This window comes from Ruditapes philippinarum, unplaced genomic scaffold, assembly GCF_026571515.1.
Source record: "Ruditapes philippinarum isolate M1 unplaced genomic scaffold, ASM2657151v2 ctg312_1_1_1_1, whole genome shotgun sequence".
NCBI lineage: Eukaryota > Metazoa > Mollusca > Bivalvia > Venerida > Veneridae > Ruditapes > Ruditapes philippinarum.
In genome coordinates, this window is record NW_026860715.1 from 200,100 (window position 1) to 214,138 (window position 14,039).

At 30.6% G+C, this 14,039-nt stretch overlaps 1 protein-coding gene across 5 annotated transcripts in view; it reads right to left on the reverse strand.

Moving 5' to 3' along the window:
• Window positions 1-14,039, reverse strand: part of LOC132713155 (ankyrin repeat and sterile alpha motif domain-containing protein 1B-like) — a 90,422-nt gene that overhangs the window by 38,455 nt on the left and 37,928 nt on the right. For all 5 annotated transcript variants that reach the window (XM_060695640.1, XM_060695641.1, XM_060695639.1 and 2 more), the window contains 2 exons: window positions 3,626-3,712; window positions 2,737-2,874 (listed from right to left, as the gene is read on the reverse strand). In XM_060695640.1, coding sequence (XP_060551623.1) covers window positions 2,737-2,874; window positions 3,626-3,712 — 225 coding nt within the window. The remainder of the gene's footprint in view (window positions 1-2,736; window positions 2,875-3,625; window positions 3,713-14,039) is intronic.

Below are 14,039 nucleotides of genomic sequence, written 5' to 3' on the forward strand. Positions count from 1 at the left end.
CAGTCAGTTGCTGCCATCAGTTGAAGGGTTAAGAACAGAACCGTCTTATCAAACCAACTAAGAATTTGTAAGAGCCCATCATATATCTCGTCATGAATTTTAATTTTATATCATACAAAAATAATAATGTTAACACACAAGAGACAAGGCCCGCATTAGATAGCCATCTATCATACATGATATTCTCTATAGATAAGATATGACACGAGCCACGGTGACATCTCAAGTGGACACGGTCATCAAAAATAATATTTTCTTTACATCTACACTACAAGATGACCGCAGAGATATGTTAGTATATTATTGTGATTGAATCTTGACCACACTTCCTGTCCTAGCAACTAGCCAACCAACTGACCACACTAAACTTGTCACTCATCACTTTATATTGAAGTATAAGAATATCCAACCATGCCAACTAAACTACTTAACCATTCTGTAACCTTGACTTAGAGGTAGATCAGTCTTTTTAATTTCAAAAATTTAAATTTAATTTAAATTTAAATTAATTTTAAGTTTTTAATTTCACGAAATTACATTTTGCTAACAAGAAATTTGCATCTATGACAACGTTTTATAATTAAATGAATTAACAACAATGAATTAATGAACAAATTACCACTTCTTTACACATGTAAAAATCGTTCTTGTTTATTTACTTTTCAAACAATTTTGACATATTTTCTATGACAGGTTTAAAATTCAACATGAAAACTAGTGACAGTATCGTGGCATACCATCACCATTTAGCAGATAACCAACTGTCCAGTTGTCTAATACTGACCCAGCTATCTGTGGTCATCTATAAACAGATGTCCACTCAAAAAATGCATACTCTGCAAGTAATGCTAATTAATTCTAAATCCATGTAAAATTCTTGCCAAGAAGGACTCGAATGACCACCCAAAATACCATTTAACAAAACAACTTGCTAAATATAAGTCAATCTGTGAATAAATGGAACTGTTACTTGATAATTTTAAAATTTGTAGCAAGTCTGGTCAGACTGCTAGGATTGACTCAATAACAACAACAACAATAATAACAACAACAATAACAACAACAACAATAACACTAATCTTCATCAGTGCTAACATACACTTATAATTTCATGTCATAAAAAAGTTCTCATACAAAAACAAAGAATTATTTCTGGACTCAATTTATTTATGGAAACTCTATACGCGTCTCTTAACAATCTTTTTTATTCATTGGGTCCATTATACAAAAAAAAAAAAAATAAATAAATAAAAGATCAACCTTTAAATACATGGTACATTAATTGGAGACAAAAAATTAAAGAAACACAATATGGTTCCCTTCAACAAAATGTACATTAAAAAAAAAATTTTTTACATGAAACAATATAATTATATTCAGAACGTTTTAACATGTCAAGGTTTTCTTCATAACAGAGCCTGCTGTCAGCGGCATGATCTACCCATGCAACCAAGACAAGCCAGCACAGCTGTGCCATCTGATTGTGGGCTGTATATTGATCACTATTAAGACAGTACTTATTTTGAAATTTTCCTTAAAGATGAAGAATTGTTTTGTCCAGACTGAAAGATGGACAAGTTCATTTCAGAGTAATAGTTGATTTAGACATTCTTGTGTAGATATTAAAATGAGCAAACTTGGAATTTGTACAAAAATTATAGTATTTTTACATTCATTGAAATAATGGATATTATTATAATCTACGAATAAGATCATGAGAGGTTTTATATATCTGACATATAATTGAGTTGTAAAACTCCTCGAAAAGAAAAAGCTAACAAAAAACTTGGAAAAGCTCAACATCTGTGGTTGAGGGAGGCAGAAACAGTGAATTATACAGTCACAAAAAGAGGCAAACACCCCCTTTCTTTCAACTCACCATACTCAAAAATGTATCTCTAAAAATCAGTTCCCTACAGACAGTATTATCTCTAATGAAACAGTTGTCCGACCCTCGAGGCTTTTACGATACTCGAGCCATCAATGCCCTATCATTATAGATTTACCCCCTAAATTTATGATAATCACTGACAAATTATAGCATTTTGTATTTTCTCTATTGAGACAAGTTGTTTTGCCTAAGGGGGAAAAAAGGCAAAGTTAAGAGGGACTTAAATTCATTCTTTGCGCTTAAAGATGATATCATTATTAACAAAAAAAAAGTTTGCACCTTACTAACTGAATTCATAAGAACCCATTGTGGGCCAGCTTCAAATATCTCCCACAAATCAAACAGATAATTGTAATTGGAAAAATTAGAAAATTACTGAAAAGGAAAGATGGCAACTTTCTTGTTATCTTAAGTCAAAAGAAAATAGTGAAAATTGTAATAGTCAAGGGGAGATAATATTGAAATACCTGATTAACTGTAAATGTTGAGTTTCAAAACTTTATAATATAAAATATATTAGATGAATTTAAACTAAATAGAAGGTAATGTAATAAATTTACGTGTCATGCAAATGGCCACAATTTTTATCTTTTTACATGAATGCATTCTGTCAGAAATTACTAAACCCTAAAAAAAAATCAAAAATAGCAAATTAATTGTTTAAATTCGCTGACTTAACTTTCCTATCTACACCCTTTCTTTTTGTAAAACTAGAAATTGTGCATTTCAATTTTAAATTTTAAAACATTGGATTTATGTAAATTTCACCTGCTATTCCTTGCACTGCAAAAGGGGTGTTCACAGAAAATTAATATTTGGAATAGTTTAACAAAAATCTAACTTACGGAGCTTTTTACACTGAACACATGACAGTAATGTTGGCCCGTCTCTATATCACGTGTGATATAAGCGAAGAAATTAAGATTGTCTGTGTCCTGACACGCACAGAAAATGTTCCCTATCTCGTGGTCACATATCACTTTCTGAAAATACAAATAAAACCAACATATATTAATGTTACATTTCTTGACCATGTCAATGCCTGTACACATATTTCAGGCCCATGTACATTTCAATATTTGCTCAATAAATCTATTAGCTTGTCAATAAAAAATCAATAAATCTTCTACATTAAATCTATAAGCTTGACAATAAATAAATCAATAAATCTTCTAGTATCTTTGATTTAAAATCTTATACCTTGACATTACCTTGACATTTACTATACCTAAGATTTAGAATCTATGACCTTGAGTCCTTGACATACACTATGTCAAGCAATTTCATTATGTCAGTATTATATAAATAAAACGCCTTTGATTTTTTGACATGGAACATGCACTTTAAGTAAATACTATATTTCAGAATATTAATTACTTTGTCTTTTATCTGGGATGGTTATGTAAATAGTAATAACTATGATTTTAAATCTTTTATCCTAACTTTGTAACATTTAATTACCTATATTTACATTTGATGTAAAATCTATAAAACACTATTGGTTGTGCATTTAAGAACCTAACATAGAACATGCAAACAACAATAGCTAAGATATTGACATTACTTACCTTTGATTTAATGCTGTATTAACCCGACATTGTTCATTTACATATTTATTATTAAAATTAGAATTCTTTACATTATTTTACCTTCAATTAGTATATACTTTCAGTTCATATTCATAATTGTAATAACTTAGAGTTACAATGTTTAAAACTCAACATATAAATTTACCTTTGATTTAGCATCTATAAATTTGACACCCTTGTAGGAAATTGACAGCATTATAACTGGAATCTTTGCTAATATATCTGCAGATTTCTGAAAATAAACAAAACATAGTTTAATTCATTACTTCCTAAAATCTTTACTACAGAAATCCTGCTTCAATAAAACAATTAACTTTTATAATAACTTAGTAACAACAAATGTTGATGACAATAATAATGTTAATTATAATAATATTATCACTACAACTAATAATAATAATAATAATAATAATAATAATAATAATAATAATAATAATAATAATAATAATAATAATAATAATAATAATAATAATAATAATAATAATAATGGTGATGATGATGACATGACAATAACAGTAATATTAATGATATTAATAAAAATTTGTTGTTTTTTTTATAATGTTTTTTTTGTTTGTGTGTGTGTGTGTTACTCAAACTTTTAAGCATTATATTGACAAAAATTTTAGAATGTTTTGATTATACATAAAAGAAAAAACTAGAAAAAAAATCTTTCTATAAATGGTTTTTCATTTTGAAATATGCTACAGGACCTAATTAATGTCAGGATTAACTTAATACCAAAATACAATAAGTAAGTGTAAAAAAATAATAAAATGAAGTAATCAAGTAAATTAATCTACCAGAATTCATACAATCAACTTAACTACTGATTGAAACTCATACTTTTCATCATCAACCCTACGGATTATCTTCATCTCGCTTCATGCAAACTTTTATAAAACATCATCCTTTAACGAATATTGCATTTTAGAGTGTTACATGCTGGGACTGAATTATACAGGTACACCCAATCATATTTTTACAATTATTTTTAAGTTGAAAAGAGTAAAAAGTATTATTACAGTGGAACAGTTTTCATCACATAGAAATAAACTCAGCAAGAAGCAGACGACATAGATGAACCCAATTGAGGAGAAAGTACAAGAAAGTGCTATCTAAATACAGAAAAGAGGTAGGTAAGGTTTAATTGCATTCAGCCATATACCAATATATGCAACAAAACCATCAAAGGCAAACTTGATTTACAACGGTCACCCCATGATTCTAATATTCCATTCAATAACAAATTTTCTAAAGGAAAACTTGCTAAGATCTCTTTAGTGAAATTGAATAAATTCTAACGCATTAGGGGTAATTTAAACAGCACATGCTGTTTTAATACTTAAATCTGAACTTCTTGGGTGACGTTGAGTAAATGGGCCGACAAATAAAATGAAACCTTCTGTGACAGCTTATACATATAGATTCATAAATGACAGTATCTAATGCCGTTTATAACTTCAAAGAGTAATAAAATTTGCAAAAAAATCTAATCAGATTTGATAGTCATTTTCTGTCCGAATTCGCTCATTTAAACAATTTTTCTCTTAAATTAAGCATTGCAAAATAAAGTGTTAAGATAGCAAATAACATTTGAAATTATGTGGAATGATTAGCGGAAATAACATTGTGTGAGAGCACTACAATCGTGTCCACTAGGTGTCGCTGCGATCATCTCTTTCTGACGAGATAACTTCCGCTAGAAGCAAAAACGTGTGAAAATAATTTCTGTCATTCATGAAAAAAGCATACAAATCTGCGAAGAGAGCATTACGAGGTGTAAACTTAGCAAAGTGATGTTTTTCTTCAAAATCAAAATGCTTTTTGCCCATACCGAATGGCATATATTGAAATCTAGCCTCTTTCTCTAATGTAACTTAAGTATGCACTAACAGATTATGTGTTCCATATGTCCATTTTACTTTGCACAATCCAGAACATAAATTGTATTCTGTTGAATGAATTAAATATATTTACATCATAGACAAGTCTTTGGAATAAAATGGTCGTACATGTATTTCATGAATACCAATAAATTCATATTTTAAATCAACAATTATATAAATCTGTCAAGAAAAATTAAAAATCACAATCACAAAACATTGTGATACGGCAATACAGTCTTAAAACCTTATACTTTTTGCAGTACTCTTTAGAATTCAGATTCCTATGTAGACTAATTAATCATAGCTTCTTCAAATCTGAAAAATATTTCTATTCATCTTTTCATCAAATAAACCGCAATTTTACCAATTTCTGTAATTTTCTAACATAACCAGGAAATTAATTGAAGATTAAAAAATAATTCAAAATGCCAAAAACAAGGAAAGACAATATTTGAGGGTTTTCTAAAAGAATAAAAAAAATATGTTGGCAATAAAAAATGATTGGCAATCATGGTTATGATAGAAGAGCTCCGAGAAAAAATGTCTTGCGGGGAGAAAATATCATCGTATTGTCATTGCACGACGAAGCCGACAGTTTGATGTCAACCAAATCTTCCGCCCCAACTCCAAACCTAATCACACATTTCATATTGTGTAAAATATGGATGCTTTCACGTGGAAAACGTAGGAAATAGGGTGTCTAGCGGTAGAAAATTTGATTTGGGAAATAGATGACGGCAAGTGACCAAAGTTGACACTCGAGTTAGATTAAGTATTGATGTTCAATTAAAGCAAGCATCATCAAATTCTGCTGCTGAGCTGTATGAAATATAAGCTGTAATATAAGAGGGTATCCAAACAATAACAGACCACTTATATCCTTTTCATGTGTAAGTATTGTCATTCCATATACATGAAATAATATTAGGATTATTGACAATTAGTGTAATCATGATACCTTTTAATTCACTACCATTAATATAATGAAAAATGTATAATTCATCCTCATGGAATTCTATGCTTTAAAAATGTATTACAAAGAAAAGAAATCAACAAAGTCTCAATCCAGAAGCCAACTTTTCCACGAATAACATACTGACTGAAAACAATACAATTTTTCCCTCTGATTATAAAAAAAAAGCACAATTAAAACATGATTTTCTTTAGAAAAGTATAAAAAAAGATATGTAGATAATCAGCTGTAAAGTGATATTAAAAACACTTTTAAAGAGCATTAAAAGTTTACATCTCACTAAAGAGCGAAAAAAATGAAGCCATATGGTGTCAAAGTTTACACGAGTAATCATTCTTTGTTTTACTAAAGAGGAGGGAAGAACCCATCTGCGAGGTATCACTTTCAACGTACAATCATCAGCAATGGTGCAAGAGTAAAACGTTGCCATTGAAAAATAACCACAACCAGCAAACAGCCAAAGCTGTGGCCTCTGATTTCACAGAATTTTAATTTGCAAGAAGCCATTTTAATGAATTGTGGGTAGTGAAGCATACAGCCTTTGCCTCTCAGCTGACTATTCAAGTCACAAATCACATCATAAGCTTCATCTATATAATGTAACGCAAAACCGTTTTTTATTTCCACTTCACATGATCTCTGACTGAGTTTGGAGTTGTAACAAATTACCCAAAATGCATCTTTACCATAAAAAATGTCTATTTCTCCATTTGCCCAAATGTTTTCCTGTTGTACGGCCGGTTGTCCAAGCAGTCATCTGGAAATCTGACAGATCTTACGTAATGGATGAAAACCACATCTACATTATAAAGTGCTTTGCAAACATTGTACAAATTCATTAATTTTCGTTATGTTTCTGCTAGAATGAAGCATAAGAATAGAACGTACTTGCAGCATGCATATCTGTCAAAGTCATGGTAAAATTAAATTTTGTAAGCTCTGTCTAAGACTCGGTGTAATCAATTTGATGAATACTCTGTATAAATAATCTGCAAATTTTGATCAAACCAATTGCATTATATTGGGTCAGCTAACTTTGGTAACCCTCCACTTTTTCCGTAACTGCGGGACGATAAATAAGCGTAAAGGAACGGAATGCGATCGAAAGCTGAGAACATCAATTGTCTGCTTACAAATGAGCCTGTGGCAGGATTGCATTCGTCTTCGACAGCAGGATTCTAGAGGTCATTTCACAAACAGAAAAACACGTATTCAACCCAACGGAGCTGCGAAAAAGCCAAATCGTAGAGGGAATTAATGACAGGATTTTATTATTTTCTACAGTCAAAGATCAGCCATGCTTACATGATTAGTCTGATTCAATTGTCGCATAACTCATCATCATCATCGTTGCGGTGAAATCGTAACGATAAAAATTAATTACACATACAGGATTTCTGGTTCTGCCAATTACATTGATGACCAACATTAGAAATAAGGCAATCAATTTTAGCGGATCATAATGTCTCTTGTTAAGGTATGAACATTAAAACAACATTAAGGTTTGTACGACTTCGTAAGCTTCTTACTTGACAAAGGTGACGGAAAACGAGCACATTTGCCAAAATAACATCGTATTCACTACATGTGAATCTTTCATTAACAGAAAACTTTTCCTTTCTGATAATTTCAATGCAACAATAATATTCAAGCAGTAAATCTTGTTTTTTCCGGGAACTAAGTTTACAATGATGAATAGAATTATCTCTAAGGTGTCCTTAGACTTAATGAGGCATGTTGGATAAACCATGTCCCAGTCCTTTGTCTAGGAAAATGAGTTTTACCCGTATGATGTTAAGCTTGCCTGATTTTTAATGTTTTTAATTCATTTCAGCTAAAAAGTATGGCTTTTTCATTTAATTTCAGAAAAAGTTGCATAATACTGATGGAATTGTTTTATTCCTAGCTAAACAATCAAATAAATGTCATAAATGATTGATCTTGACAATTGTTATAGAAGTCTCACACTGACATAAAACTGTTGCATTCTGGGTATTATCTAAGACTGGGTCTCTGTTCTTCATTTTCAAATACCATCCAAAGTCACCTGGGTGCTTGATCTGATGATGGATTGATTGAAAACCAGACTGGAATTCTACTTCCTGTAAATGTCATGCCGTCTGCTGCTGTAGGTCTTGACAATTCTAAGAATCAGCGTGAAATAATATGCGAAACAGAGATCTGGCCGCAAGAAATATTAGAAACACAATGAAAGAGGAAATTGAACAATATCTAGCTTCCATGCACCAAATGTTAAATTTCAAAATAATAAATAAAGTGTGTAAACTATGTAATGTCCTTACATTAATTTTTTATTGTGGGAAGCATTACAAATTTATGTTCAACAGTGTTTAATATCGGAACTGATCAAAAAACAATAAAACATTTCATACTATTTGTCATGTTTATCATTTTTGATAAATGGCCGACATTCACGAACTTGATCCTCTCTCCTTTAACTATGATAAATTAGACAGGGAGAAACTCTGCATCATAAAAAGATACAAAGTCTATGGGGATAGTGTTTAATCCCTTAAAAAATCTCGTTTTTTACATGAAAATCAGTTGGACGGCAGTATTGAAGTACGGGCGAATAAAGAGATAGCACTGGTTTGCATCAATTAAGTGATGATGTTTTGTGTTTTCACCTCTTACGGGCCTGCTGTTTACAATCCTGCGGTCTCAATATCCTCGCGCTTTCTAAAATCCCCGATACCTATTAGAAATAACTACTGCGATCGGGCCGAGTTATTTTGTTTGATGTTCTTGAAAACCATATGGATTATTACTGAATGGAATTTGTTTGATTTTTACACATATTAGCATTCATTTAAATGATTCATTTTATTAAATGACAGAGGAAACTATCTTCTTTGAAAAATCGAAAAGACGAGTGACATTACACGTCAATTGTGCCCATCAATTTTTCATAAAGGTATTTCAATATAAGTCAGATATATTAGAAACTAATTGGTGAAAAATGAACATCCTTCAATTTTTGAATAATTTAATTTATATTTATCTCACTTAAGGGTCATCTCATCTTTTGGTTAATATCGAAACCTTAAAAGGATATGATTTTCAAATAACTTATCTTCAAATAGATGTTATTTAGGGAGAAAAAGTTTGCAAAGTTCACGCAGTGTGAAGTTTTAACCAATAATCTGTTTTAGATGAAACTTGGTGAATATATTAATGGCAAAAACTCATTATTAGCAAAACTCCTGTGAAAATTGCATCCAGGGATTTTCTTCTTTTTTATTTTCGTAATTCTTTCTTGTTTTGTTTGATGTTGACTCTTTTTGTATGAAAAAAAATAAATATTTATCATTTTTGAAAAATAAACAGGTGTGAGATGGGATATTAACTACTTTACACCTATCAAACTCCACAAATAAAGTATTTGTCAAAATTTTAAGTCTTTTTTTCCCTCCTCTTTTCAAATTGCATATCATCAATATAAGAAACAATAAATCTTTGTGAAAATTGTGAAAATAAAATCACTTAAAATAAAATAATTTTGACTATAAATTTAAATAAACAAACATTGTTTTTTTTTCATTTTTTTTTCTTCTGTTTTTGTTATATAACTTTATTTATTCATTTTTTTTTGGCAAATAAAATAAAAATGTACTAGCAGCAAAAGTCCAAAGAAGAGTGGCTAAATAAATCAAATACAAATATAACCAGAAACATTTTATCTTTTTTGTAAATTTCATTTTTTTAGCAAACTGGTTACAAATTTTAAGGCTTTTGGCTTAAAAAGGCAAAAATGAAAAAAAATAATAAAAAAATATGACTCTTAAAAACAGGGTTGTCGATAAACATACTACATGTATGTTGGAAATTTTGTTAAATTTTATATAAAATATGCATACTTTAGTTTCACCTACATTATAATTATATAATAATAATGTTTCTTAATCAAAATATTATTTTTTTAAGATGATTTTTAAAGATTAATGTTATCAGGAGGTACGTACCTTAAATTATTAATTAACTATCAGCATGACAATTTGTTTGTTTTATACAAGGTATGACTAAATTTACGAATGTTAACCCTTACAATTCTAAATATCTTAAATGCAATTGTCCATCTTTCTTTCTATGTATTATATACAAAACTATTAATAATTCAAAAGTAAAACTCTTCAAAAATATACAAACTGAAAAGTGACTACTGGTTTCCTAGCAGTTTCCGGCCACAAATCACACTTTTTAACAATTAAAAAAAAATCAGTCTACGGAGGGGTACAAAACTTTGACAGGACAAAGTTAGGTACCTGTCCAGCATTGCCATGTGTTTAATGTTGCACTTTCATTTTACTTTATAATTTGAATATAGGCCTGAAATGTAACACCTTTTTTCACTTTTATTCCAAAATTCATGGCAGTTTTCCGGACCTTTTTTATTTTGAATATAATTCAGTACCATAAAGCAATATTAAGATGGTTTTATCAGACAAACAGAACTTCCCAACCTTTTCCGTGTCGTCTGCAAAAATATTTTCCAAAGTATTGATTTACCTAAAATGGGGTCTTAGTTATTGCGCATGGATATTCAAACTAGAATTCCCCAGGTGTTGCTTATTTTTGAAAGTCGCAAGTTCTCTTATGTAACTTTAAATAACAGGCAAAACTTCAAAACATATAAATCGTTGTACTATTTTAAATGCTGTTTAGCATAGAAAACAAATGTCTCTCTGATTGATGAAGTAATGATGATGCCTTACTGGTAAAAATAGACTGCACTGGACGAAAATGATAAACGGCCGGAAAACAGCTAGGGGACGGAAACTGCTAGGAAACCAGTAGTGTAAACAATTATCAGATGGGTTATCAAAGTTTGCACTGGTTGTATAGGTAGAACCATTCGTAACCTGAGCAGGTCAGTATCATAATTCTGTTACAAAGTATGTGCTATTCTTGTATATTTCAATCCAATGTAAAAATTTTCTGCACCTAGATGCCATAGTCTAGCATACTGTAAATTAACTCATTAGTATACTAGACAAAACTTTTCTTAACTATAATAATATTCTGAAAAATTTCTGTAAAATAAGTTTTACTTCATTTAAAGCCTTTACCATGCTGTAACTGAAACTAACCTGGCTTTATACTTGTGCTGGCATTTAATGTAATGTATAGAAATATATATGAGCCGCATCACGACAAAACCAATGTTATGCGTTTGCGACCAGCATGGATCCAGACCATCCTGCGCATCAGCGCAGTCTGATCAGCATCCATGCTGTTTGTAATCAGTTTCTTTACTTGTAATAGACTTGGTAAGCAAACAGCATGGATCCTGATCAAACTGCGCATCAACTGCGCGGATGCGCAGGCTGGTCTGGATCCTTGCCGATCGATAACCCACTATGTTGGTTTTGTCATGGCGCGGCTCATATAATCTACATTGTACCTTAAAAATTAAACGCAATGTTCAAAATTTCAAAGCAGAGCAAATCCAATACACAGATTCTGCTGGATGAGATCAAAGGGAGACAACCCAAAAATTAAAATATTTCAAACATCTCTGTAATTTCAAGGATGTATTAATCAAAACATATCATGATTTATTCAAAACTACCCAGGCTTCTCTTAACTTGATTTGAGTGTCATTATTAACTAAGAAGTTAGCATCAATCCAGTTTTAGAAATACAATGAAAAAACAACAACAAAAAACAAACAAAAAACAACAAACAACAACAAAACATAAAAAAATATGCATGCTTTGTTTGCAGCGTGTGAAAATGCGTTAATCGTAACTGAAAATCAACTGTGGTAGAGAAAATATGACATAATACATTCATTTCAATACAATACGACGGTTATAATTTGCAAACAAGGTTATCGACTTACAAATCGATACGATGCAACACCGTAACAATATAAATCACTTTTATGTGCTGCTCATATAAATAATCGAATTGATTCCATTGGCTATTATTTTTAGCAAAAAGCAATAAAAATCATAATGGCCTAAACAATAGGTAAAATAGTCCCCCCGTCCATGCGCATGGATTTACAATTTCCAGTTTTAAAATAAAAGTTCACCTATTTTTTACGTTATGAAATCAGACTTCAGTCACGTGACTGCGTGTACTTAAAAGTTAAATACAATGCGAAATATTTAACATATCAGGTTAGATTTCGTATCACCTTGGCTTTGCTGATCTTCAACCCGACTTTCCTTCTCGTTATTTGTAACGAGCGTTTTGATTGGTTTACCTATACAATTACAAATGTATTGATTTAAACGAGGTCAAAGAGACACTGACTAAATGATTTTTCATTTTGTGTAAACCTGAACGGCATAAATAAACTGTCATTGCATATTTGGCACACTCGTATACTTCAGCGTACTATGAATTCGGACAAAAGAAACACTCGTTAAGTTTAATAAGTACATATCATCTTTTATGAATTTTTTTTTATGGTTTCCATTAGCATTCAGTAGAGCTAACGCTTTACGAAAAATTAAATCGGGTGAACAGAATCGTGAAAACTGATTCCTACAGCTGTACTTTCTTAAACCCTCTGAAAGTTTTGATCTGTGATGCAAATCACTTGCATTTATGACTTTCATTTTTCTATAAATCATTAAGTAATCACTGAAAAATTTGATGAGTTTTTAATGACATATCAAACAGGGTCGCTCTGCCTTGCGCACGGAATAAACTTAGGTAATCATACCTTAGATAAGGCAAATTCCGAAATCTAATCCTTGGGTCGTAAAGTAACCACAGACAGAAAACAAAATGTGAAAATATGTTTTAAAATAAAAGCATGGTTATTAGGAAGAATCTATCTCAAAAAGACACATTAACTTTAATATATTTGCCCGCTCTGTTAGTACACCAGAACGAAATTGTCTTCTGCAAATTAAGCAATTTAAAGCATATTGCTTTTTACTCATTATCTGAAAGTAAACAAAAATTGCTGCGTTTAAACAAAATCATTTTCGCTTTTCGATATTTCGAACATGCAATATTAAATGCGAAACTTTTTGAAATTACTATCTTTAAGAAACATAGATATATAAGTAAAAAAAAGCAAACAAGAGGCGGCCATTTTGAATATCGGAAATAATATGCCTTTAACACATTGAGTCATGCAATGTATTGCGGTAACTCGCAATTATCTAAACTAGGTCAAATGCCGTGTTCTCGCATTCCAGATATGCAATTTGACATGTACAATGTACTTATGACCTTTTTAATCGTTAGCTTAAGTAAAAAATGTAATAAACAAGGAGAAGAAAATTAGATGAATTGAGGCAAATGCAGCGCAGTGAGAAAAAGCGATAAAAAGTAGAAAGTATAAAAAAAAATGCCGTTAAACGTTTAAATGATTTCTCCCGAAGAAATGCTAGCGCCGCCTTAACTGCAAATTATTGCAGACTTTTATAAAGAATGAAAAGTCAATATAATTTGTTGAATAACTAATTTCGTCAAATTTTAAAGCGCTAATAAATTTAACGTGCAATACAGAATACCTTAATATGAAAAATTTGCAGCGAAACCGTTAAAACATTTTGCAGCGAAAGAAAAAAAAAAAGAGAACATATTCCATGGACTTAATTTAACTCAAATCTGGATATTAGTTAGAAGAAATATATAATTTGATTTCACGCTCTCAAAAATAAGCATCAACATGTCTCTTTCCGGAAAAAAAAAAATCGGTAAAACTGAAAAAA